At 38.3% G+C, this 27,135-nt stretch overlaps 1 protein-coding gene across 1 annotated transcript in view; it reads right to left on the bottom strand.

Annotated features, from left to right (window-relative positions):
• The window catches only part of grin2b (glutamate receptor, ionotropic, N-methyl D-aspartate 2B), a gene marked incomplete at its 3' end in the record, with an annotated part of 154,446 nt that extends 130,207 nt beyond the window's left edge, over positions 1-24,239 (bottom strand). The window contains exons 1-3 of the mRNA XM_015380312.1: positions 23,906-24,239; positions 15,417-15,555; positions 14,876-14,978 (exon numbers count right to left, since the gene is read on the bottom strand). Coding sequence (XP_015235798.1) covers positions 14,876-14,902 — 27 coding nt within the window. The remainder of the gene's footprint in view (positions 1-14,875; positions 14,979-15,416; positions 15,556-23,905) is intronic.
• Positions 24,240-27,135: the final 2,896 nt, after the last annotated feature.

Below are 27,135 nucleotides of genomic sequence, written 5' to 3'. Positions count from 1 at the left end.
AGAGAGAGAGAGAGAGAGAGAGAGAGGGAACAAAAACCACAGTACTAGCGTCAACATAAGGTTCTAAACAAAATTCACTAAAACAGCAGAACACAATATGAATAAAGAAACTATAGAGAAAGGACTTAAATAAATGGAAACTTTTATTGACAATAATCAATGATCAAAGTAATCCAGATAGAAAACCAAGTCAGAGCTAAAGAACATGAAAATCTTTGGACAATATTTTATCAGTCGTTATGATAAACCTTCTTCAGCTAACACTCAAACGCTGCCAATGTTTGAATGTGAACGAGTCTGTGGAAAGCCAACAACAGTTTACAGATGACTTCATGTGGGTGGTGACCATTACTCATAGAGTTAAACAGCTAATCTGTTTCACAGAGTGAGATAAACCAATAGTGTTAGGAATCCAGTTTGTGTGGCCTGTTTGTGCGTTTTCCACCACCAGGAGGTGCCCTGTCTTCGCTGTCCCTCTCTGCACTCCTGCGGCTCATTGGATCATTATCTGGAGGAGTATTTGAGCAGTGGGCTGTCACTACCTCTACCCCAGAGTGTTTGCCAGTTTCAGGTACTCTAGCCAAGCTGAGTTTAGCTGAGTCTAACCTAGCTTTGTGTCTCTGAGTCTAACAAGTTTTTTTGTCTTTGCTCCCCGGCAGGAAGCTTTCCTGTGTTACTGGATTCCTGGACCTTCTCTCCCCTGGAAGGAAAAACCGAGTTACACAGGAAAACCTCCACATGTTCCGTTCAAGTACCCGACGGAAATCCGAGTGACAGTCCTCTCCATTACCGAACATGACAAATAGAGAGACATGGTGATCAAGTTTATCAATATTCCACCATATATTGTGCATTTTGCACACTTATTTTGATTAGCTAATGTTTGTAGAAATTGATATTTGTTGAAATGTTCTGAGTTTTTTTATGATTCTTACAAAGAAAATCCAGGTTATGAGTCATTTCCCATATCGGTTAAACTTCCCTGGGTTTTTCATCCTTTTATCACAAATCTGTATTCAAAACGCCTATCAGACCAGCTTAAAAAATATTAATCTCTTACCTCTCTAATTTTAACCTTCATGAAGAAATTAAGATGCATAACTGGATAGCATGAGAGGATGTAGTAGATAGGCAGGTGATGGCATAGATATTGGCCGCAGAACAAAAAAGGTTGTTGGAAGGAAGCCAGAGCTGCAAATTTAACCAGGGCTGATGAAATTTGCTTTGGTCTGACAGTAATGTTACGTTTATGTCAGGCCCTCCAGTTAAATCACCACTGAAAGTGAATCCCTTGATATGGACAGATTTTAATTAAAAGGCAGTAGGGAACAGAGGAGAGATAAATGTAGGGAAGAAGAAAGGGAGAGTGAGAACATTGCATGACAGAGTGGAGGAGTTCTGAAGTGAGATGGAAAGCAGGAAAGAAAAAAAGAAGGATGGAAAAATGGGCGAGAGAGCGATTATATGAGCGAGATAAGTGGCAACTTATTCTGCAGAGAAGTGAAAACAGAACATCTCTGTCTGTGATTGTCCTATTGCACTTATTTCCAATGGCTTACAGGGCCTTCACAGTGTGTGTACATGTGCTTGATGTGTCTTTGCCTCTCTCCTCTCTCTCATCCTTGGTCACTCACACAGATTGATTTTTTTTTTTTTCTAAGGGTTGGCTCCATCACAATCATGACGGAAACCAAAGTGCACACTTGCAAAACTGCTGAAAACACACGCAAACATGCAGCAAAGTGCACACTCACCCTCCTCCCACACATGTGCACAGGCGGATCGGAGACGGCTCCATCAATCTGAATGATGCGGACCCGCACTGTGAAATAATCCATTTATGTTTAAAGGCATGCAAAGCCCGATGTTAGGTAATGAACACTGTCTATCAGCTTTAACCATTCAAGCATGTCCGTACTGTCTCTTGAGACACACAATTGATCTATCTCAGTGGAAAAAAGCAGACCAGAAAAGCAACAGCACAGAGCTGCACACTGGTTCATTTCCTATGAAAGCTTTTTTTCTCACATTATTGCATCTTTCTATACTGATATTAATTGATAACACAAATAAGAGTTTATAAACAAAATCACTTCTACTTATCAATTTTGTTAGAATTTGAGAGGATTTCTTCTTTTAAGAGAGAGTAAAAAACAAATTTAAAGCTTTGGTACCTTTTCCATATTCTGATCTAGATTGTTTTGTATAAGCAACCATCTTTTTTGTTAAGTGGTACAGTTATGTCTAATATCTTTTTCATTAAAAGGTCAACACTTGTATTGATTTTTTTCACAAAGCTGGAACTTTCCAAGAGCGGGATCTTTGGCCAGTTAAATTTAGGCTCAATCTCTCAAGTTCATCCACATTACTTGATCTTCGGTAACATTTTCTACCCTTCACCTCAGGCAAGATGTTTTCTAGAGCCAGTCGGCCATAGAACTGGATGGATTTTTATATTTTGCTTCAGGGTTGTTATCCTAAAGAAAGACTAGGTTAGCCGTTTATTTGAGTCGTGAGGTAATGGGGTTTCTCAAGAAAACCCCTTTAGAAAGAGTACTTAGCCTTCAGCACCACAGCTCCATCGCCGTGTTTTGTAAAAGAATACAAGGCACACAGTTCCTGTTAAAACCCCAAATGCTGTGTGTTTGTATTTCTCTTTGAAAATGCACAGATTTGTTTTTTTTTTTATTGTATTGTAACAGTGTTTTGAAAGTTTCCAGATGTTCCAGAACCAGGTTTCTTCCTTTTAAAAGGGAGTTTTTCCTCTCCACTGTCGCTACAAGCATGCTTGGTGTGAGGGATTGCCTTTGAATCAATGAGTCTATGCAATCAACTGGTTTTCTTAGATAGAAAACTTTGAACCAATTGACTAAATGATCTGGTTGAATTCTAAAGTGCCTTGAGATGACGTTTTGTGAATTGGTACAGTATAAATAAACTGAATTGAATTTAATTGAATTAGAAAAATACCTAGATTGCTAACTAGAAGTTTCTACAGTAGACACTTAAGAAAGTAGAAATCCTTTTGGTTACTTTTGAATTAAACTGTCTGTAAAGGGATGTCGATGGGATCTTTCAGTGTTAGATTGTGCTGCAGCACTGAAAGTTTAATCTGTTTTAAAGGTTTTTAACACATCTTTACAAGGGGTGCAAATAATTTTAGCTGACACTGTCATCAGCAATATCTGCTAGTCGTGATGCTCTCTCATTATATTGCAAATACCCTCACATGTCTGTTCACATACACACACTGAGGATTCAGAGCTTTAGAGAAGGCGCTATCTCATGTCACCCTGAGGGTTTCCTTACTCCATAAAGGATATCAGACTCTTGGGCAGCAGTAACAGATTGTGTCAGAGGGTAGTTTTTTCATAACTGACAATGTTATTCCAGTGGGCCTGGATGGAAATATATTATTTGGGTGTCAAAAACCTGATGTTTCCTTCTTAGGCCAAAATGTGACGCTTTTTTGTTGTTTGACAAAGGTGCAAACATGATTCTTCATATTTACCTTCCTGAAAACTACTTGTAATATTTGCTCATGGTGGAATAACTATTTGTGATTTTAGGATATTGCAAACAGCATTGTATAACCTTCGCATTGCTTGTACTTTATATATTGGCAGGATATTGTGGCCTATCAAGCATATATTAGTTGCCTCCTGAACTAACTCATTCATCTTCTTTTGGATATAGTATTACTCTGACTGCATTGTGGCCAAAACTACATCACGTATTAGCAGTGCAGCCAAAGCCTTAGAAAGATAAATAGGCACATTATGCGAGAGCCCTGAAGCAGAAACAGCTTGAATCTTGAGATAAGCTGTCAGTTTTCACTATTAATATGAATGTCCCAGAGACCTATACCAGCCTGGGACAATTTAAAGCAGATAATCCAGCACCTACTTTTATCATAAATGAATTTACCAGAGCATATAGATGACTCAGCTGCCTGGCGCGTGCTTCATGCAACGTTTCAGTAGCCTCTCCTGGGTTGGCGAGTTTTGTTTTTTTTCTTATCTTCCTACAGAAACACACCGTCTCACACACACATTCTTAATAAGGTTGCCGTCAAAATCTGGCTGTGTGAGGTTGTTCTAATTATCTCATCTTTTAAAGGTGGCACATTGTTGGGCTGGGGTTTAATTTCACACCCGATCCACCTCTAGCCTTGCTTTTTATTTACACCCCAGCTCCAGCAGAGCAACTCACACACACACAAACACAAGCACACTTACTCCCAGGACTCCAGCCTCTAAAAGTAGGCTTGTACCCTCGCCATCACCCCAATGAATCATTCCGCTCACTCTGTGCCCAGACATCATTCCTGATTGTTAAATCTGCCAACAACAGTCAATCACAGCTCATGGTAAATGAACTGGCAAGGGATCGTTTTTTTGGAAATTTGCTTTTTCTCCAAACCACCAAGACCAAATCAGACCAGGCCCTTTGCAAATCAGATAAACAGCAAAATGATTTTATATTAATATCAAAGTAATTAATATAAAAATAACTGGGTTAAGCCAACTGAGAGAATTAAACCTTAACTTACTGTCTGTTGGTTCGATTTAAAAGTTAGTGTTATGGTTCTCCCCATTTGGGACTTTTCAGTTATCAGTAGTTCTGTTTTGTTGATCTTTGGTTTATTTTCCATTGTCTTTGTTACAGTCTGTTTCCCCCTTGTGCTTGTTTCCTTTCTCCCTGGCTTCCTTCTAGCTAGTTCCACTCACACCTGCTCCTTATTAAGCTCATTACTCCATCATTTGTTCTGTTCCCTTTATATACTCCACCTCTGCAGTTACTTAGCGCTGGTTCCTTGTTGTTGTTTGTTGCTTCCTCGTCTCTATCTCCTCAAGTGAGTTTCCCTTAATGTTTTTTGTTCGTTTGTTTCTTTGTATTTTTGGATTTTGCCTCAGCTACTCATTAAACCAACAAGATTCAACTCAGCCCCCTGATCTCTGCATTTGGGTCCTCAAAAACCTCCACCCCACCGTGACAGTCAGAGCTTGGATCTAGGAGGGTCAAGACATTTGATTCAGAATGCAAAGATTGAAATCAGAAAAACAGTGGATTTTGCTAATGTCTGACAGCTTTATGAGCTCATAACAGAGAAATGCTGTATATGTGATACACTGAAAGTGTCAATGTGAGGCTCGCACCACCTGGTTATTGGTTGCCTTGGACATTTTCATCATTAAACAATGGTTGCGAACTTTAGTTATTGCTCTAGAGTTGTTGGATGCTTCCAAATAAAGATTATATCCTACAACGTTCAAATTCAGTGGGCTTTTTTCCTATTGCCATCTGGAGGTCTTGACAGTGTGAATATGATAAAAATGGCATAAAATTCGAATTTATGCACAGATTTCAGGCTTTTACGACTTCTCTGATCTGGTGCGAGCCAAAAGAATTGACCAAGACTCCTGAAGAGATTTTGAAACATCTTTAGAAAAAGTGAGTGAAAGGCTGGTTGTCTTTCAATTTAAGCCTGTTTTGTGGTCTGCTTAGAACATTTTGTAGATCCAGCAGAGCAAAATAGAAATTCTTGTAAAATCTTTTACTGGTTTCAAGAGTTTGATCGGGATTTTATCAAGCATTTTTAAGCATATTATTTTTTTAGTCACAGAGTGTGACAGATTACCTGTCATACTACGTTGCACAAAGTAACATGTTCAAGTCATGTATGGTTTTTGAAGCTGCAAAACTGTATCTCAGGGATTGGAGCCCAATGTGTTCAAAAGTGGTTTTACAACAAGCTCTGTGTAACGCAACACGAGCAGCTAGGGAAGAGTTTACATTTTCCAGTCTCTAACCTTCAAATTGCCTGAGAACTATCCATCCATCCATCCATCCATTTTCTAACATGCTTAAGCCCAAGTGGGGTCGCGAGGGATGCTGGTGCCTATCTCCAGCTGTCTACGGGTGAAAGGCAGGGTACCTGGACCGGTCCATTAGAGAATTAAAAATTGTTAAACTCAAGCAGTATTTCATCTAAACTTCTGAAATCACTATTAAAAGGCTTTTTGACTTTGGATCTTCTCTGCAATCCGTTGTATAGTTGTCCAATAGGGCACAATGTGTCCATGTGAAAGTCCTTCTTTTGTTTTTCTTTAAATATTCATTAGGGGTTCCACAAGGCTCAACCCTAGGTCCCTAACATTTTAAATTTGTATTAACAGTTTTGATTGGGGAAAAAAACTAAAATTATATGCTGATAAAAAAAATGTAATATACTGGTCTTAAAACACATTAAAAATTGCTTTAAAAAAGCTAAAGTCATCTGCTGATGTTGTTTAACTCAGTCTGATTAATTTGAAGTTTGCTCTGAATGCAGAACAATCTAAACAAATGTTACTTTCAAGTATTTGGTCTGTGTCTAAATCCCAGCTGATGCAGCCCACTATTTCATATCAAGATTCCTCAAATCTAGAATGAACCTCATGTATTTCATTTTCAATATCTTTTATTATTGATGGATCTCTTGCCTTTATTCTCTACGTTCTATGTCTGGGGAAAAAGTTGAAGTGTGGTTTTTATTTCAGAATTCAATCTGGGTTTTTTTTTTTTTTATTTAGGAACAACTTATCATTATCTCCTCTTTTCTCACCTAAGCCAATTAATCTGCATGCATCTTCTCATTGGTTGCATTTTGTATATCGTGGAGCTTTATGTTTTATCACTGGTCTTAAAGGCGTACCAATGTTGTGGTCCACGGTTTGTATTATACTGTTCAGACAGCCATCTAGGTTTTACACCACCCTTGCTGTTTGTCCCATCCTTTTACTTTGTTTATTATTTTCTCCTTTTTAACCATGCTGTATCTATCTGTGCTTTGATATCTGTGGTTCAATGACGATTTGTATGATCAGTTTTTTTCTTTTTTTTTCCAACAACATCTAAGTTGTAATAAAAATTAGAATTAAAAACCTCTTACATTCCAAAATCTTTCCAAAAAATCCAAAAACATCAGGGGTCATTTTTGTAGTATTTGAAACCAGGGAAGCAAAAAATGAGTAAAGCAAAATAAGGAAGTTAAGGTGGATATTTTTATAAACAATAGATGATAAGTTATCTATACTATGTATAGTCATGACAAGTACTGGATGTTATAGTGCACTACCTCCTACAGCAGACCGTTTTGGCTGCAGCCAGAAGAAGAGGCAAAAGTTCACAGCATAATTAGGTTGCAACCTTGGCATGGGGAAAGCATGGCCACTGCTTTGGTTGATGCCCAAGCTACACTACTTTGCAAAGCCATTGCTGCAGTAACAAATACCCTTTTCAGTGATATGCAGCTCCCATGAAAATCCACCACTATGATTTCACAAAGGAAAATAATTTTTAAAAATACAAAAGCATTCATTCATGAATAGCTAAGCTTAAAGCAAAAAATAAAAAAAGGCAAATTATAAAAATTGAGATTGCAAACTTTTCTCTATAATATCTTTCTTTGTGATGTTTGACAGAAAAGCAGAAAGAAACAAATTCCTGGTGTGAATGAAAATGCCTTTGGCGATTATCCAACTGAGCAATCTTATACTGTTTTCAATAGTTGTGATACTCCACGCTGGCTTCCAGAAATCGATGTGAGATGCAAACAGGAACAATCGACTGAGCACACAGACGAAGCTAAATAGCTGCAGGAGCGCTGCATTGTATTCAGGTGCATTTTGTTTAATCAGTCAGACTTTGACAAACCCATTATGTTGGCATAGTTTAGAATAACTCATGTGACATCTTCTCTCTTTCTTTAGGTCTGTGAGACCTATTTGTTGTCTCGCAGCTTCCCATCCAACACTGCTCCTCTCTCCTACTATCTCTCTCTGTAGCCTATCTGCCACATATCACAGCATTTGACAGTATGTGAATGGGGTCCCTCAGGGAGGCATTAGCTCCCTGTTGGGAGTTCTTCTGCTACACTCCTTGCAGGTATTTTCTTCCCTTGGCACAACATAATCAATAACTTTTAATATTATCTGGTGGCAAACAGAGTCACGGCAGAGGGCTGCAGGAGGCTCTGGGCCAGACTGAGGGTGAAAGGAGACTGAAGTGGGGGCAGATCATGCTGTTGTAAGCCCACAGATATAAGGTGAACATTAGCCTTGACATTTCAGCTGAAGCAAGGCTGAGAGATGCTGTCTGACATCCGGTTCTGCTAACAGGAAAGGACATATTCAAAGATGGTTTAGGGGTCACTTCCATTGCTTTAACATTTTATCTTTCAGCCTCATAGACAGAATGTTAAAGATTTTAAGACAGGAATGATAGATGATACACTGCCATCTAGTCTCTTATAGGGGCAGGGGGTATAACGGACTTCTGTACAACACTACAGCAGGGGAAATATTTTTTTCCCTGCTAGACAGAAAATTGTCTGGCACAGCTTACATAATCGGGGTAAAAAAACAGGACCTGGGAAGAAAAAAAAAACACGCTTTCAATAGAATCAGTTGGCAGCAACTATATATGACATAGACGACAGTTACATGACTTATAGTATATAGTATATATAGTATACATGACTTAGAGCTTCTATATTCCAGATTATGTGCAGTAGATAAGTCTACTGGCATGTTAATTTATTATGAATCTATATTAGTCATTCCTGAAGGCTAAAGCTACTGGGAAGTATAAGAGCCATGACCAAACCCCAGTCAAAGGATTCTGATTTAACCTTATAGGGACAATGTCAGGTAATAAAACAAGTTGCTTGAAACGTTTCCAGTCAGAGAAACTGTATATGGAATCAAAGTGCTCTAAAGATAAAAAAAAAAAAAAAAAAAAAACAATTAAATTGGATTATGTGAATGCTTTTTATTGGTTTTACACTATTTTACTTTTCCTTATGCAGTAATTTCATTCAGAATCATGTTAATGTTAAGTTGTCGGGGAGATTATTAAGGGTGCACCGCCTCTTACCACCTTTTTCTGTGTAAATAATCACCAGCGGTTGTGTGAATGATACACCTAGATAAAACAGTTCATAAAAGAGTTTTCACATAAACCGGCATGATGTCTTAGAGATTCAAGTTCTTTTAGCAGTGAAGAAGTCCTCTCATGACTGGGCCCCTCTTTCACGGTTTACTAATCTAGAATCATAACAAATAAATATCTAAAATAAAAATAAAAACTTATCTGCTGGAGGCAGGTGTGCTAAAACTGCTAATATCTTTGAATGAATACATTAAAGGTCTTCTACTGAGATGTCAGAGAAAGTAAACCCAGAATTTCCCATAGTACAGAGTTTGCTCATTGTTGACTCTCAAACTTGCTGCTGCACACTGTCAGTCAGCTGGCTACACTTTTCTCACACTTATGAGAGAGGCAAGAAAGATTGAGTACAAGTTGTGTAAACACCCTAATGGCAATCAGAGCAGATATCCGCTATCAGCTCCTTACACCAGAGGTCTTCAACAGGGGGTCCGCGATCCCTAGGGGATCCTCGGAGGTAATGCTTGGGAGTCGCGAAAGTTTTGGTTGATTAGACTTTTTTTTTTTTACCGTATATTCCCCCCTGCAATTTTTTCCACTAATTGATATGTCTTTTAAGACACATTAACATGAATTTAACACACTGTAATAAACAGATAAATGGAGGCAGAAGATGTCTTACCGTCATCAATGCCAGTGGCGGTTCTAGACTAAATGTACCAGGGGGCCAGGAGGGGGCCAGCATGTTTTCATGGGGGAACAGAAAAGCATGAAATAAAAAACAGGGCAAGGGATTGAAATATATTAGGAAGGTGCATGAAGAGAAAATTCTATTAAATTAGGTTTAATTAAAATTCTATGTCTTATTAGGTCAATTTACATTCATAATTTAGGAATTTTACGTATTTTTGACTTCATTTAAGTTAAAATTATCGTTTTCTATAAAATCTGAACTAGAACTCAAGAAAAACTGATAAAAACAGCCGTAAAAATTAGTGCAATTTGTTTTGAAAAAATATTTAAAAAATGAAAACTGGGATCCTATCTCAATACCACTGAAGCTATCACCTTATTGTTTTTAAATAATTAGTAAAACAGAATTTGTAAAGGAAAAAAATGTAACAGATCAGTGAAGACCCCTGCCTTACACTGTTTATTTAGAAGAAGCATTATGGATAAAATGGGTAAATAGTTTGTATAATAAGCATTTGTGAGCTTGCTAAATTAAGCATGTAAATATTTTATATTTTTACCTGTAAAATTACTTTCATATTAAAGATCAATTAGAGAGTTATGTTTTATTTAGCTTTTTTTTTTATTCTAAAGGTAGATGTAAATAATGAAATAACTTCTAGAAAAATAAATCACATTAGAACCTTATTCTGGCTCAACACCTCACTTCAGGTAAGATATTACAGTAACTGTTCATAAGATTTTAACACAACTTCAGTTTTAAGATAGCCACCTGTATCTGTAAAGCAAAAAACCCACAACAGGTGTTTTATTTTTCATTGCCATTTCACTTTGCAGCACACATATGTAAGAGTGTGTTTACTTTATTTATGGGTTGCAATCATGTATTGCTCAGCCTCCTCAGCAAAACAATCAACATTCTGCACAGTTACCCCTCGGAACACAGGTACAAGTGTTTCCTGTCAGTCATCACCACATAAAGATGCTGACCCCTGGCATTTATGAAGCAAAAACAAATCATTTACCAGCCGGTGCAACCTAACCTCTAGGTGAAAAGGGAAAATGGTCACTCAGGGGAAGCAAACCTCAGAAAGGAGTAGGGAGAGTATGTACAAAAAGAGCATAATTTTAAAAGGCAGCATATACTGGAAATAAAAAAAAAAAACCTTAAAACAAGATCTGGCTGCTTCCATGTTGTGCTGACATTGGTGCCAAACCAGGTAAAACAGCTTAAAAAATAATTTCTTTGCGGTTCAGTTGACATAATCAAGAACTCATTTAGGCACTAGATCTACCCGACAACTGGAGCACAAACATTGACAGCACCTGAAGCCTCCTCACAGCAGTGTCTGGGCATGTGCCAGAAAACAACAGATGCCACCAAAGCAAATGTTGGAAGTGTAACGCTCAGCTAATGATGGGATCTGCAGGCCGTTTTCCAGGTGACTTATGTTACTGTGTCTCAGCTGGGGGCAGGGATGAGTGGAGCTCTATCGATCTGCTGTTTTGCAACCTGATCGATTCTACCACCCAGATCCAAGCAGTCTTATTTAGGTCAAGCCAAAGCATGTGGGTTCAAATTTAATTAATGCTAATGAGCAAAAGATAGCATCAGACTAAAATAAACAACCAATTGGGACTTGCACCATATGAATAGTTGGCAGCATTTTACAATATTATTCCGTATAAATAAGTAGAATTAGCAATGCTTAACATATATAATTGGTATTCATTACACTCAAGAAAGCCTGAATGCTTTAAGGAAATAAAAACTCTTGATAAATTAGATTTGCCCACGCACTTCTGTGTAACTTTGGATCATTTGGAAAAACATACAGCGGGATAAAACATCAAAGGTCATTCTGCTAAAACGATTCTATTGTTTTCTTCAATTCAGTTTATATATATAGCACCAATTCAAAATATATGTAATCTCAAGGCACTTTACAGTTCACCAGATCATACATTCAAACTGATTCAAAGTTTTCTATCTAAGGAAACCAGTTGATTGCATCGACTCATTCACTCGAAGGTAACCCCTTGACACTCAAAGAGATCGATTTTTTGGGTGTAAAAATGAATTCTTACAAAAAAAAAGTCTGATATACAGACAACAAGAATATTACTATGTGGAACTAATGTTTGGAACACTGCGTTCCACTGTGGAACGTTTGAAACGTAACACAATGAAGGAGCATGGAACACTGGCTGGTTCTCAGTTACAAAAATGTGTGCAAAACTTTGATGATATTCTTCTAATGTTGACAAAAATAAATAAAAATAAAAATCACATGTAAAGAAGTTTATTTACATGGTTACTCATTAAAAAACATGTATTTTTGCTTTATATTTTGTATTTGCTTTATAATATTATGGTAATTTTGCTACAATATTTTATTGTAGAAAATGCACCAAATCATAAAGCTAAGATAGAGGCAGATGCCAAACCTTGATTCTCATTCATTACACAATATATGATTTTTTTTCCCCTACCGCTTTGTCAATGAGGCCTTTAGTTTTCTGATTTTTATTTAAATAATATATATATATATATATATATATATATATATATATATATATATATATATATATATATATAAAACTATGATTTTGTTACAAATAAATACAGTGTAATACCATCACACCAAAGGGGGAAAGCAGAGGAGGTGCTCATTTATCTCACTGTTACACCCCAATGCAGAAATGTGTGGTGAGCTGCATCTGTGCATCAGCAGAGAGAGGAAAGGCGACCCTGAAAAAAACAACATATCTTTCACACATCAAAGATCGCAGCTTCGGTATAATTTACTAGTTTATTATCTATGACTGATGACATGGCTTCCCGGAGTCTGAATGGAAGGCTGCCGTTGAATGGATTTGGCTCAAAATGGAAAATGAAAAATCCAGATCAAAAAAGCCACACGGCAGTTAATTAATGGCACTGGGCTGCGCTGATATAATGAGAGGGCCGGAATCCTATTAAGCTTAGGTACACAAAGGTTGGAGAAAAAGGCTTTTAGAAAGAAAAAAATCATGACACATTATCATTCTAATATGTTCTCATTTATCCCAGGCTGTCTCCTATTGTATACCTTTTGACCACCAGCTTCATGGACTTCAATAACACTCTTAATGAAACGACGAGAAGCATTGCTAATCTGTAACTCAAGCTTGACCCTTCTTTTTTTCCAGTACTGTAAAAACAACAGCATGGCTTAAATGAGATGCAGCATCTATATGGTAATGTTTTCTGACGTAAGGCGGTAGTAGGAAAAGCGCCATGTCAGCACCAGCTGAAGCTGCTGTGTGACTTTCAGCTAACGACAGAGGGCCGATGCTGAGGCACTTCATTACAAAGCTGCTCCGCCAAGGCTGGTCGAGGCAGCTACTTAAAGTAATGGGAGAAACTGTGCCCTGCCGCTGCTTTCCAAACGCACCGTCTCACACACTGCCGGCATACTCCATTAACCCACCACCACCACTTCAAGTTCCTGCTCTCCCCGAATTCTCTGGCTCCCATTTCTTACTAAAAACTACGAACATTCATTTCTTCCTCCTGCACCTTTGCTACAAGACTCATGCCTCTTTAACGTCACAGCTGATTAATAATGTGCAAAGGGAGGAGAGGGGCTGAGTTAAAAAAGGTACAGGGTGTTAGGTAGGTAGTCAGCGAACAAGGTGAATTGAGTTTTTAATAAAGCTCGGTACTGAGCAACGATTGATGAAAAAAAAAGATCAAATCTTCTGATATAATAACGACCCTTTGTTTCAAATTGCCGTTGGTAATTTAACATAGTGAAAAATATGTCCTCCTTTATCTTATCATGCAAGACACCCCCTTTTTTAGGCACACATATTCAATTGACCTTTTCCACAGTTTTGGTGAAATACAACCGCAAATATCAATATACAGTATTTCATTGGAATTTTATGCAGCAGACCAACATGAAGTATTGTTTAAATATGAGGTGATAGAAAGTGTTTGTTTTTACATTTTTATAGAAAAATATCCCCCAAAATCATCAAAACAGCCATCTGAAATTAAACAACTACCGGTAACTGGATGATTTAAGGAGTCATTTAGTAAATACATAATATTTTCAAAGGCATACTTCAAACCATTAATATAAAAGTGGAAACTGAATATGTTTTTCTAAAAAAAAAAAAAAACATAAAAAGCCATTTTTTTTAAAGTTTGCAAAGAGTTATATTAGGGAAACAGCAAACAATGTGGAAAAAAGGAGATCTGGTTAGATGATACCACAATCAGAAATTGTGGTCCACGTGCAAAACTCTTTGACATGATGAAAAAGTAACACTGCACATGAGCCTGAACATATCCTCCATTAAACAAAACATGGTGGTGGCAGCATCATCCTATGGGACTCCTTTTCTTATTCAGGGAAGATGGATGGAGTTATATACCGAACAGTCTAGCATAGAGGCTGTTCAAGACTTGAAATGTGGGATGAAGGTTCACCTTCCAGCAGTGCGACAACTCTAACTGCACAACCGGGATAACAACAACAGAAAATCTGTGCCAAGATTTAAAAAAATAATTAATTGACTGATCTTAAGCTATTTCACACAGAAAAATGTGCTGAAATTGGAGTAAAAAGCAACTCTTTAGATACCGATTTGGAAAATAAATTCAACACCATTGATCCGTAGTGGTTCTACTTCAGAGTTGTATACTGTACGGTGCTTTGATATCTGGTTACGGCACAACAAAGTATGTAAATGTTCAAGAGAGAGGGACTATTTTAGCATGACACTGTATACACTTACTGCATGAACATATCTCTTATAAGTTTACTTTCCAAATAGTCTTAAACTTTGACTTCAAAATCACAGCAAACAAATCCTTTAATAGCCTGATCAATACACATAGTGCTATGGAAATGAGGCCAATAGTCGATATGGCCTGGGTCTGGCCGACCGTCCATGCACTGATGCGTGCCATTGATCAAAGTGCGTGCCATGCTACAAACCAAGGATTAGACCATTTGTCTGCAGGCTCCACCTTGAACCACTATTCTGACCCCCAGGCAAACCTGGCGTGAGATACAAAGCAAAAAATAAGCTCTCAGGAGTTTCAGAACATCCATCATCGGGCTTAAAGAACGGGACACAGTTCAGGGAAGCGGCGGATGCACAAACACGCAGCAGAGATAAGATGGGTTGTTACAGGGAGTCTCTGTGGGGATGAGAAAACAGTAGAAGGAGGCCCCATGCATCAATATTGTCTCACCTCGTGTTTTGCCAGCCAGAGTCTCATCCCAGCTTCTCAGAAGTAGCATGGTGGTGCGGCCTGGGACTCCTCTCTCCCTGTCATAGCCTCAGACTGAGGGAGGCTGGAGGAAAATCAACAATAACATTATGCGTATCTAACAGGAGAAGCTTCTGAATTTTAAGATATTCATTTTTATGGATTTTTGCTGAACAGTAACTAAATAAAGCAATTCAGGTTCTTTTGTTAACAGATCACAATTGTGTCTTGAAAACATAATGGCTATGGGTTCAAAAAAAAAGGGAAACTCATCAGAAAGCTAAAGCCAATTTAGTTTTTTATTCAGCGCTTTGAGTTGTTTGGTTTAACAAAGCTTTGTTTTATTAAAAACATGTCTTCCATCTGCAGCATGAATTGAATTTTTAAGTAAAAATCCAGAGAGTCATGAACTGGTACATTTAAGAATGAGGCACAGCTGCTGCATTCATCCTGTTGTATCTCCAAATAACACCTTTTTATATAGTCCTGATTGTAAAGAGTGAGTTACTAATAAAGAACTTACAGCCGTTTTAGGTAAAATCCTCAGATGGTCAAGAGGGTAAAGCATCAATGTTGAGGTAATTGCACTCCACTGGAGCAGCGTCACTTCTCTTCCTTGGAAAAGATGCTCAGAGAGTCTTGTTTCTCTTACGTCTGCCACTCTGTTATTGCAAAGGGAACAAGGAGGACAGAGGGTTAGAAGCAGGGCACACTCATTTAAGACTCTAACAAAGCCACTATGTGCTTTGGCATGGATCGCATTCTCCGACATGCTCACCCTAGAAATAATAAATCAGGTTAAATGAGGGTGATTTAAAACAAACAAATAAGTGGGTTCCAACACAGTGTTATCCCAGAAAGTTTAGACTGTGGTTTTATATTTTCCAAATATGGATATGTAGGAGGGAAAAAATCTAAGTATAGAAATGTCTATTTTATCTTCAGGCAGAAATCTTAGTTTATACTGAATAAACGTCTTTTTATTTGATATTTAGCTGTTGACCGCTTTCTCTGAGTGTACATCCTAATTACTATGTATGTACACTTTATTTAACCATGACCGCATCTCTTATTGAGATTATGAATCTCTTACTAGAGAGAACTAGGCAAACCTAACAGATATAAAAACCAGTTCAAAAACAGTATAGATAGTAAAAGAAAGAAAGTAACAAACACAGCCTTGTATATAAAATAGAATTAAAATACCACTTAATATAAATCACTGCATTTGCAAAAAATACCTTTTTTTACTAAATGAGAAAGAGTGGCCTTAGATATATTACAAGGAACAATTTCTTTCAAATTTCAGTCCTTCTGCAGTTGATTCAAATCTGAATAAAAAGCAAACTGGAGGGATTTTTGCCATCCTCGGTATGACCTTTAGGCACAGACAATAGAATGAAGTTGTTCGAGCAGAGAGAATAACCACTTGGAAGTTTTCTAACAATAAGAGACAATAAATTGAGGGGAGTAAACCAAAAGTGGCCTCATAAGTAAACACATCTAAGTGGTCAAATATGTTGGTGGACAGGGCAGTCCAAACAATATGGTTATACAGAAAACAATGATGAGTTAGGGCTCCTTGACCATTGATGAAACCTAATGCTCCATGGTACACAGAATTTAGCATATGCAACCAGTGTGAATGTGGGTACATATTTGCAGCTGGTTAGCTCAAGTGGTAAGTCACCCTTCCTTTAAACAGGATTCATATCCCAGCTGGTGGGAATGAGCCACGATGGCAGATCCTTAGGCAAGACCCTTCATTCTAATGCCTGCTTTGGGGAGGGCGGCCTAGTGGTTAGGGCATTGTGCTTGGAATCCTGAGGTTCTGAGTTCAAGCCCTACTGCCACTCTAGCTCCCTGAGCTCCCTTAATTTTGTTGCTCTGTAATTGTGACAGCGTAATGACAATTAAACGCTGGAAAATATAAATTACGTCATCACAATCTAAAACGGATTAAAAAAAAGCTGTAGCAACAACACCTTTTCTAGCATCAAGTGATAAGTGAGATCTAATTCTAAAATAAAAACCCAGCTTCAGCTTTAATTCTGTTACAAGCTGTCGAATATTAGGAACAAAACTGAAGGAATTATCAATCATCAATCCTAGATATTCATAATGAGACAACTTCAATCTGATGACCTTGAAACACATCTGCATCAATTACAATCTTGATAAACTTATATAACTGGAGATTCAAATAACTTAAGATTTTATAGCATTTAAAACTAGATTTAGATCTCTCACATCAAAAGCTGTAGATTTTAAAACACACATTTAACTTTATTGGCAGCATAATGTAAGACAGTGTCATCAGCATAAAAATTAAATTTAGCAAGCAGGATATTTTATCTAAACTGTGAATTTAGATTAGAAAAAGAAGGGGACCTAGGATAGTACCTTGTGGGATAACCAGGCAGTTAGAAAACTGACCTGCCACATAGATACACTGTGACCTGCTAGACAAGTAGTTTTGAAATCATTCCTGAATGACCAGATTTACTGATCAACTGTATTGAAGGCTTATGAAAACTCAATGAAAAGTTGTGTACGATGTTGTTTATTTTATCTGCAAAACCAATCAATTACTGATCATTTTTGTTTACTGCTTTGAGAAATCCTTATGTTGTTTTATCTCTGGCTCCAAAATTCTTAATGGAGGTATGGTTTAGATATAATGCATTACTTTATTACCATAATTTATCTGCTTTGTGGCATGAAGGTACCCCTGATCACAAATTGGAATAAAAGATTATCAATATTCAATTTAGATTAAACACACTTTCCAAATTATTGCAGAATTGACCTGTTTTGTTGTTGTTTTTGCTACACTACAAAAGAAACTGAAATAACCCTTTTTATCATTGCTGAAGCAAGAGCTTTAGCACAGCACTGTTTTGTATTATGTGAGGGGGGAAAAGATAATTAATCTTCTAAGGGAAATTCTTATACTGAAACATACAGCCATAAAAACCAATAGGCTAAAGGCTAAGTATTTAAATGCATGACATTTTTAATTATAAACTTTGTAGGAAAACAGGTTTCATAACATTTTTCACACTCCAAGTCATTTTAAACCAGCATTTAAAAAAGCTTTACTGGTCAGGAAGAAAAATATATAAAAGCTGATTCACATCTCCTATTTAACAAACAAGAGTCCAAACAAGGACGTCGGAATCCAAGAGGCGAGTTTGAGCCATACTTTAGGTGAATAAATGATTAAGTGAAAAATGTGTATGAATAATGAACCAGTCTCTGCGGGGTAACAGATTGTTCTTTCCATATTTAATAGATTGATGGGCCTCACAGAACTAAGACAACTTGCACATGATTACTAATAAAGCCAAACACATGCGCTGCAGCTAACAGTGAATGTGAGAAATTCTACAGCGGTTTAAAAAGCTATTAAAACGGAATGTTTTGCAGCTCTGCCTTTAAGTTCAGAGGCATTTGTTGAATCTTTGTTCTTAGCTCGGTTCTAATCTTATAAAGAGGCCTAAATGCATTTCTGTGCACATCACTTCTCTTGGACAGGGTCTCTGTCGATGCGAGTCCTCTTAATCAGCTCCGATGAATTATTGAATAGCCTTTTTATATCAGATCATGACCCATATTCTGCTCTCTTGAAGTGAATATACAGCCAATAAAATCCAAATGTACTTTTGTTGGAGTCATCCCACACAGGTTCCCAGCTCGCTCTGCAACGGGTGAACAACATGGAGACACATGTCACCGTGTTACGAGATTCAGATGGAGCTCTGTGGACTGATTCTCTCATTTAGAACAAGATGATGGATGAGGTTGTCTCACAGCACTGCATCTAAAGCGAATCTGAGGTGTTGGGTTTTAAGCTTGCTCCACGCCGACTGCTCAGAGGCTTATTGTCAAAAGCGGCAGTGAAGTAGGATTCTGTGATCCCATAGCACAGAGTGGAATCAGTGGAATACAAAACAACTAATGAAGGGGTTAATGCAGGCTCTATTGGGGAGGCTGCAGCGCTGAGAGCCACAAACAAGCGTTGCTTTGTTGTCTCATTAGGCAGCAGAGAGACAGAGTGAAAATCAGTAGGAAGAGTGGATAGGATTATGAATCTCCTCAGCCCCTGCTGTCTCCTCTCTACCCTGTTTAACAATGATGATTGCAAACCCCCATAAGATTTCTTAAAGGGACAGTTCAAATGTATACAATTTTAAAGTTGCAAGCAGTTCATATTTAGTCTGCAGCCCAAAATTTTTTTTTTTTTTATCTAATTTTATTCTTTTTTAAATGTAGGGCCTATAATAGTTTTTGGGCTGCATGGTGGTGCAGTTGGTAGAACTGTTGCCTTGCGGCAAGAAGGTTATGGGTTTGATTTTTGGCCCGGTGTCTTTCTGCATGGACTTTGCATGTTCTCCCACTGCATGTGTGGGTTCTCTCTGGGTACTCTAGCTTCCTCGCACAGTCCACAGTTAGCTTAATCTGCTTCTCTAAAGTGTCCTTAAAGTCGTAGGGCAATAGCCCTTTCAACCGTTGCAGTTCCAAATTCTCACAAGTGGTGCACGACTTTACACGAGTAAATAAAGTGAATGTGATTGGTCGTTTATCAAGAGGATTGTTGTAGCGGAAGGTTTCGCAAGCAAGTTTGATTGTGGCCCGTTTGTCCGAAGCATCTTGCTAACCAGTTAGCAACTTAGTGCTAGTAGGTTCCCAATGGGAAATTACATTGGATGTGGTGCATCACCAATAATCTTCCCTGTGAAACATGTGTCGAAAATAGAATCTGCTTTGCTTTCTCATTAAACTGTTTAAAAGAAAAGACAGATTGGTTAAAAGTCCACATGATTCAATTAACATTAATCTCTTAAATTATTTTCTTTTTTTTTTTTGTAGAGATTTGAAACATGTTAAACTTCCTTATTGTTTTTTTTTTGGGGGGGGGGGTTGCCCACTGTTGAAATAGGTCAAAGGTTCCCCTTTGGTTCATAAATAGTTTTTGCATGCCCCTAATTACTTCTCCCTCAACCTTTTTAAGAGTTGAAGAATGAAATATCAAACTCAATAAATTACATATTGGATTTACTACTTGCTTCATCTTTGTGTTTCTCCTTAGAGTTTTCAATAATAGCTATATTGTGTGATTTTAAGCAACATCTACTGGTCAGACTGCAGGGACATGAACCGCTTCCACCACCGTTTCTCCCTTTCAAACAATACGGAAGCCATCATGGTACAAAATGGCTTCCGAAATGTCCACATCACCAATCTTGTCAAGTGATGATGAGTTGTTTTTTTCACAGATAATTTTAGAAACAGTGTTTTATTATTCTGTGTAGGATATAGATTTTTATATAGGGCTAACTAGATGAAGTCACAATCGAGCGTCATGGCGATCTCTACAGCCACTAGTTTGTCAGCTCTGTGCTGCCGTAGCTCGAAGATGTCTGCCTCCAAAAATGCATAACCCGCTCCTATGTAATTATGCATAGCTATTTCTAAGGCAATGAAAACATAAAGACTGAGACTTTCAGTTTACAAATAATCTTAAATAACATGAATATGATATATTATATTTCTCTTAGTTACTATTAATTTCTATTAATTACTGTTAATAAACTCTTAATCATGCTCATCTTTCATTCTTGTCTGCACTTTGGTACTACTTCAACCCTGGAAAACACGAGACATTCTTTATTATTTGCTGCAAAAGTTTACAATTTACAGTATTGGAAAAAGTATATCCCAAGATGAGCAACAGATCACCTCTATAACTCTATTAAAATCTGTTTTGCTCACAATATTACTAAGAAGAGGTGGAAATGAGGAGTATGAAAAGCCTTCTTCCATCTAAGTGGGCTATGAAGTCCACTTTAACATCCATTTTGATTCTGTCAAGCCCTGTTGCATATTTTTTAAAGACAGGAAAAGCGAATATCAATCATAAAAGACTACCACAGACAGTTTCGGTAATCATTACAGCAGCGAGCCATGTGTCAGGGGCCAAGCCTGCACCCGTAGAGTCTGTTTTGCAGTGTGGCAGCAACAATGACAGCTTTGACAGACTACCTGAGCTAAAGTGCCCATCTGCAGAAAGGCTAAGGAGGGTCACATGTTTGCCAGGGAGCAGCCAGCAGAATGGGTAATAGACCGCGAGTTTATGAGAGCAGGTCCCAGGGGGATTTTACAGGTGTGACGCAACAACCTTGACTGAGCACGCACGCACACATATACTTATATTGTAAATCCAAAACACACTGTCTGACACATGATTGGAAAGTTAATCAAAGAAACAGGGTCAATCACCGCTGCACGGCAGATAGATGGACAATGGGGTCTGTATGTGTTTGTGATGGGATAGAGAGATGAACACAATGGCTTTGAATGTGAATTTGGTTGCAGATAAAGAGCAGGAGCTCGATTCTGGAGCAACATCATTATTACACTTCTACTGTTAAAGCAGTTTTGGCATCGTTGGTTTAACGTCAGATAAGAAAAATTGCTCCTCGAGAAAGGGAAGTGTACTCTTTTTCATCACGTAGATTACTTTATTGATCTACATAAGCGAGTACGTCCAACTCGCATCGAGTCACAGTCCTTTTTTCCCTTCTTCTCCAAAACTAGTGGCTCTACAGAGCGATGATTTGGAACAGAAGATAATTTAACATCTAAAGTTAATTTTTTTACATTGATAGACACTCATGATTATTATTTCATTGCTACTTTCATGAATTAAAGAGAAGGAAAGGAAAACTTAGGGGAGAAAACAGTGAAAGGATTTAAAGTGGGAGGGCTATTAATGATGTCAATAATCCACCAGCATTTAGCACTTTAGACCCACACACATATATAAAGATATATAACCATGTGAGCCTGTGGGTGCAAAAGAAAAACTTGATATGGCAAAATGCATTTCTATAAATATCTCCATCTGCCCTTCATCCAAAACCAGGAAAAGCATGTGTGGATCCAATGAAACATACTCACCTACTGATCTCTAAACAATGAGTTATGTTTAATGGGCTGAGCTGTTGTAGAATGGAGAAATTAAAATCAAGGCCAATTGAGAAAAAATGCTGCTTCAGTCTTTAATCCACAGTTGTAATATCCAGTAAAGATTTAAAAACCGAGAGACAAATTAGTTTTGGTCCTTTAAAAATTAAAAAAAAAAAACATATAACCTGAATAAAATTCAAGAATTTGAAAAAAAAAAATCTTTGTTTTACTGGTAAATATTTTAGTTTCATTCAAAATCGAATCCAGGATTTAAATGGTAATTCCACAGGAAAGCTTATATATCCAGAGTCCCACTTTTCCGTCGTCTTCATTCGGTTTTAAATCTCCTTCGGAAACAGAATGCAAATATTTAAAAATTAAGAAAATTAAAAATGAAGATGAGCTATGTGATTTTCTCCACTGTTTTTTTTTGTTTGTTTGTTTGTTTTCTCAACTAAAGTGTATGTTTCTGTGCTTCTGCTATGGCTGACACACAATGCTCCATTTACCTCCCAGTCAGTCCAAAAATCATTCAGCTTTCTGTTCCTTGTGATTGTAATATTTAATAAATTGTTGAATCACATAATCCAATTGCAAAATCTTCCTCCGTAATGTGTGGCAATTCTTTTAGCACTGGCAGAAAAAAATGTAAATTAACAATGAATCAATGAGCAGGATCAGTGTGGAAGAATAGACTGGATGAAAGCAGAGGAGGAGAGAAAATAAAAAGGTGAGATATGATGAAAGTAGGTAAGAGTTAAGCCAGAAAAAGTGGAAAACAACGAGGGATAAGATGTCCTTTAAGATGAAAAACAATAAAAAGGCAGTCCATTCTCTTTAGAAGCTTGTGTGTGTGACAGTCTGCAGGAATTGGGAGTCAGTTTGGGAAAGATACGAGACAGAAAGAGGGACGGGGAGGGAGGAGACAGAGGGGAGGAGAGAGGAAAAGAGGGCATTGAAAAACGGAGCCGGAGGATTGTACAAACACAGATGACACCCCGGCAGAACGGGCTTTGAAGCAACCAAGTTAAAACGGGCCCTTACTGTTCAGCCTGACCTCCGCTGGGTCAAACATTTAAAAAAAAAACTGGAGCTTTTCAGCAGATGAGGAAGTTTACTGGTGGGTGTGTGTCTGTGTGTGTGTGACAGGAAAACCAAATAAAACAAACATGTAGACGTGATGAAGCCCCTTTAATGGACACAACACACTTTTTAATGACAAGGCAGTCAAACATTGGAGGTCCGTGATGATGGCTGAAGGTGCTCACTTGATGAGTCACTTGAAGGGGAGGGGGGGCGAAATTAAGTCAGAAAACAAGGATGAAAGAAGGAAGAGTGACGTAAGGAGGGCATGAGGCAGGAATCAGCTGAGAGCGGGATGGGAGGAGTGCCATGGAGATACCGAAGCATTGCCAATTGTGTGAGTGTGTGTGGATCATGTCAAGGTGTGCTGCAAACACAAAACACCTCGCACACACGGAGAGAGGAAACAAAGACAGACACTAAACACTCATCAGACCTACCTATGGTTAGAGTTAAGGATCAGCCAGATAAGATGCATAAGGGGGAAAAAAGAAGGGGGGGGGATAGGAGTAAAAGTGAAAAAGGCATAAATAGAAAAGACAAAGAAAGCCAATTTAGAGCTGCTTAAAAGATATAAATTAAAAGACAGGTGGAGTCAAAATAAGAGTAGCCAAAGTTACGGGTGAGGAGGTGTGAGGGAGAGAGGAGGGAGCGTGGGCTGCACAGGGAGGGAAGGCAATGGAACGGGAGGGAAGAATGGATGGAGGGGATAAAAGAGGATAAAGAGGGGGGAAAAAATCCCCCCTCTGTCTCTTTCTCCTTTTCTCTGTCTTTCTGCTTCCCTCTCTCTCTCCTTCCTTGTCTGGCTCATAAATAGAAGAAATTGTTGACCAGGTAAATGGCAAAATAGATGAGGAGACAGAGGACCGAAAGAGCGAGCAAATGAAAAGGCAAAGCACCTCCCAGCAGCGCAATGAGGAAAAAAAAGAACAAAAAACGAAAGATAAAAGCAAATACTCCAGTGGCCTCCGTTGTCTCCAGTCTGTGAGTGGAAGGGGGGATTGGCTGTTGCCAGTTGTTCCCCTTCCTCGGCTGCCTTCTGCTTTCTTCTCCCTCTTTTGCCAAAAAGCACTTCCCATCCAGATGACAGAAACCAGCCACAGATGTCCTCTCCGCTTTTCCTCTTAACTCTGCTCAGACACCACGAGCCCCACACACAGCCTAGACATTGTTGCAGTGGCAACGGGCGGCGTTACCTGTATTGCTCAGTGTGAGAAAAAAAAAAAGAAAAAAAAGGCATCACTTGTGGGGGGGGGGGATGATGCTGTTGCTGCTAGTCAAGCACAGCCTACCTCATGAGGAAAGATACTGAGCTGGAATTGCTCTGTCTCCCCTTCTCCCGCCCATCACTGCAAAAAGATGGGAGGAAGGGAGGTGGGCCCACTCACTGCATTAGTATTCATTGAAAGAGAGTGTGTGTAAGAGAGAGAGAGTGTGATATGGGGAAGGTAGAAGGGTAGAGGGGCCCTTCCAATAAAGACAAGGAACCAAACTGGTGTGTAACTAATAAGAGACTGGCTCCCTCTAGAGTCAATCATCAATATACAATCAAAATGGTAGTGGAATCATTAAAATTGTTGGTTGATAATATTTACTTTTCAAGTTTTATTTAATTTCAATGACAAACTTGACGTTTTTTGGGGATTTTATGTAACAAACCAACACGAGTTGCAAAAATGTTCCAAAAAAAAACGACCGTCAGTGAGCAGAGGATGGGAAAACGCTTCCCTCTGCAAAGCCTGCAGAGCCATGCTTTAAGGACTTGTGGCTGTGATTGAAGAAGATTGAAGGGTTTTCAAATGGTGGTGAAAACAAATGTGTCTTTTGCGACTAGTTTTCAGAATTTGTTTTTATTCTTATATGGGAAAACATGCATCACCTTCCTTCCACCCTACAATTGTCCAGCACTGTCTTTTCATGATTCCAATAACATCCAGGTAAAAAATATATTAAAGCTTCAATAATTTTAGCCTGCAGTCCCGGTAGATGACTATCTTCTTTTCAGGGTTCCAACCACTTCATTTTGCACCAATTTAAAAGCATTAAAGGACCTCTGGTTCGTGTCTGCGGCACTGTGAAACCGATTGTTTCTTTTACATTTTGCCCTCAGCCAAACTCGGTGTTGCTATGGCAATAAATTCATCACCACACTCATGATTGCTCTCAAAGGACCGTTGCTAAAGGTTCTGTGCTTTCCTGTTGGTTTTTTTTTTCTTTTCTTTTTTCTGACATCATGTGACATGTAACATTACACTCAATGCAAACCACAGGCCAGCTCATTAAGCGACATATATGCTTTATGATGCAGGGGAGGGGTTTCACCAAGGGTGGGGAAGGAGGGCCAGTGGCCCAATTATTGGCTGACCTACCCCCCCATCTTTCATCTATTGTAGTTTTATTAATATTCCCTACTCTTTTATTTTCTTTTTATCTATGCCTATGACATTCTTTTGTCTCCAGAGGTCTGTTTCAAAAAGCAGGTTTATTGAGAACTCCATATTTTCTAAACATGAAATCAGGAAAACTCAGAATTTTCCATTTCACAAAGAGAGTTTACTCAACCTCTTTTTCTGTTACCATAGTAACATGCTCCACAGAGCTAACCTGGTGGGGAGCAGGTGTCCTCTGTCTCCATCCTCCGTACAGCAAATCACATTGTTTTATTTCCTGATTTAATCAGCAGAGTTCCGTCGTAGTTTCGCAAGAACGATAAAAAGAAAACCATTCACTAGTTCCGTTAGACCTATTGAATGTTAAAAATAATAACTTAGAATGAGCAGCATTAAATTGCAGAGAATTTAATATTTATAGGGAGAGGGTTCGCAGACCGTGTAAAGATGTCCTTTTATATCCAGGGTTCTTTCCGTCCTCACATTTGCAGCATTGAGTCCTTTAACAGCTATTTATAAGTAAATAATATAGCCGAGAGCATTGATTCAGATTTCAGTTCAGTTTATTTCTAGAGCACCAATTCGTAATACATGTTATCTCAAGGCACGTTAAAGAGACAATTAAACTAGCTCATACACTCAGATTGGTTCAAAGTTTTCTACCTTGAGAAAACCAGTGGATTACATCAACTCATTGACTTGAAAGCAATCCCTCACACCAAGCATGCTTGTAGTTACAGTGGAGAGGAAAATTACCTTTTAACAAGAAAAAACCTCCAGCAGCACCAGGCTCAATGTGAGCGGCCATCTGCTGAGGCTGACTGAGGTTCAAGGACAGGCATAGATTAATGTGTGTAAACAGCATTATAAAAAAAAAAGGCTGGACAGTCAGACAGCAACCTATTTACTGTGCAATGGAAGACAGAATTAAAATAAGGATGAACCCCATAAGATGATGTGCTGGTCCTTTTTTATACTTCATCTTCACCTGCTGCCATGTGCGCTTCTCTACCATGAGATTTCACCTAAATGTAATACATTTATTCACTACCATTCAACCAGTAAAGTGGTTTTCCCCCTGTAATAGCTTCATATATCCTTACACGTTAACTCAAGCTGCAATCTTCTCCTCCACCATCTTCCTCTCCTTTGCAGCTGTAGAGCTGTTGCTCTGTCTTTTAAAAACATTCTCCATTTTTTTTTTCTGCATTGACATCTCTATCTCCTGTGGTATAGGCAATTCGTGTTGCCTGTTGTCATGCTGACTCATTGAATCTGTGCTCCACTCATAGTGGCTTTTCCTATTTGTTACAAACGTGCTAAACTCTGAGCGGACTTACTCAGATTTGATTAAACTAACTCACAGCAGCCGTTGTGAAACCAAAAACTCAGAGTTTCCAACCTTAGGCTAGATCAATTCAGAGTCTGATTTTGTTAAACCTGCTTTGTGAAACAGGCCTCTGGTCAGTAACCAATTTACCAATTCATACCCACCTTTTGAACTTAATTGTTATCTTTTTTTTTTTGCAATACCATGGTGCAAGCGCTCAGCAAACAATGAAACAAGATGCAAAAACATGTGCTTTGCAAACTCCAAATGCAACAGCAAAACTCAGCAAATAGAAAAGAAATGAGCTGCAAACAGGTGCAAATGCAACGCAAACAGCAACATGAACTGCAAACTCACCAGCACATAAAACAAATGCAACAAAAAGTACAGCAAACAAAATTGCTGCAATCACTAAAAATATAACAGAACAAGTGCTAACAAAAAATATTCCAAGCAAAAACAAAATG

Source organism: Cyprinodon variegatus, unplaced genomic scaffold (genome assembly GCF_000732505.1).
Source record: "Cyprinodon variegatus isolate N-32 unplaced genomic scaffold, C_variegatus-1.0 Scaffold11, whole genome shotgun sequence".
Classification (NCBI taxonomy): domain Eukaryota; kingdom Metazoa; phylum Chordata; class Actinopteri; order Cyprinodontiformes; family Cyprinodontidae; genus Cyprinodon; species Cyprinodon variegatus.
This window is presented reverse-complemented; position numbering and strand designations above follow the sequence as displayed.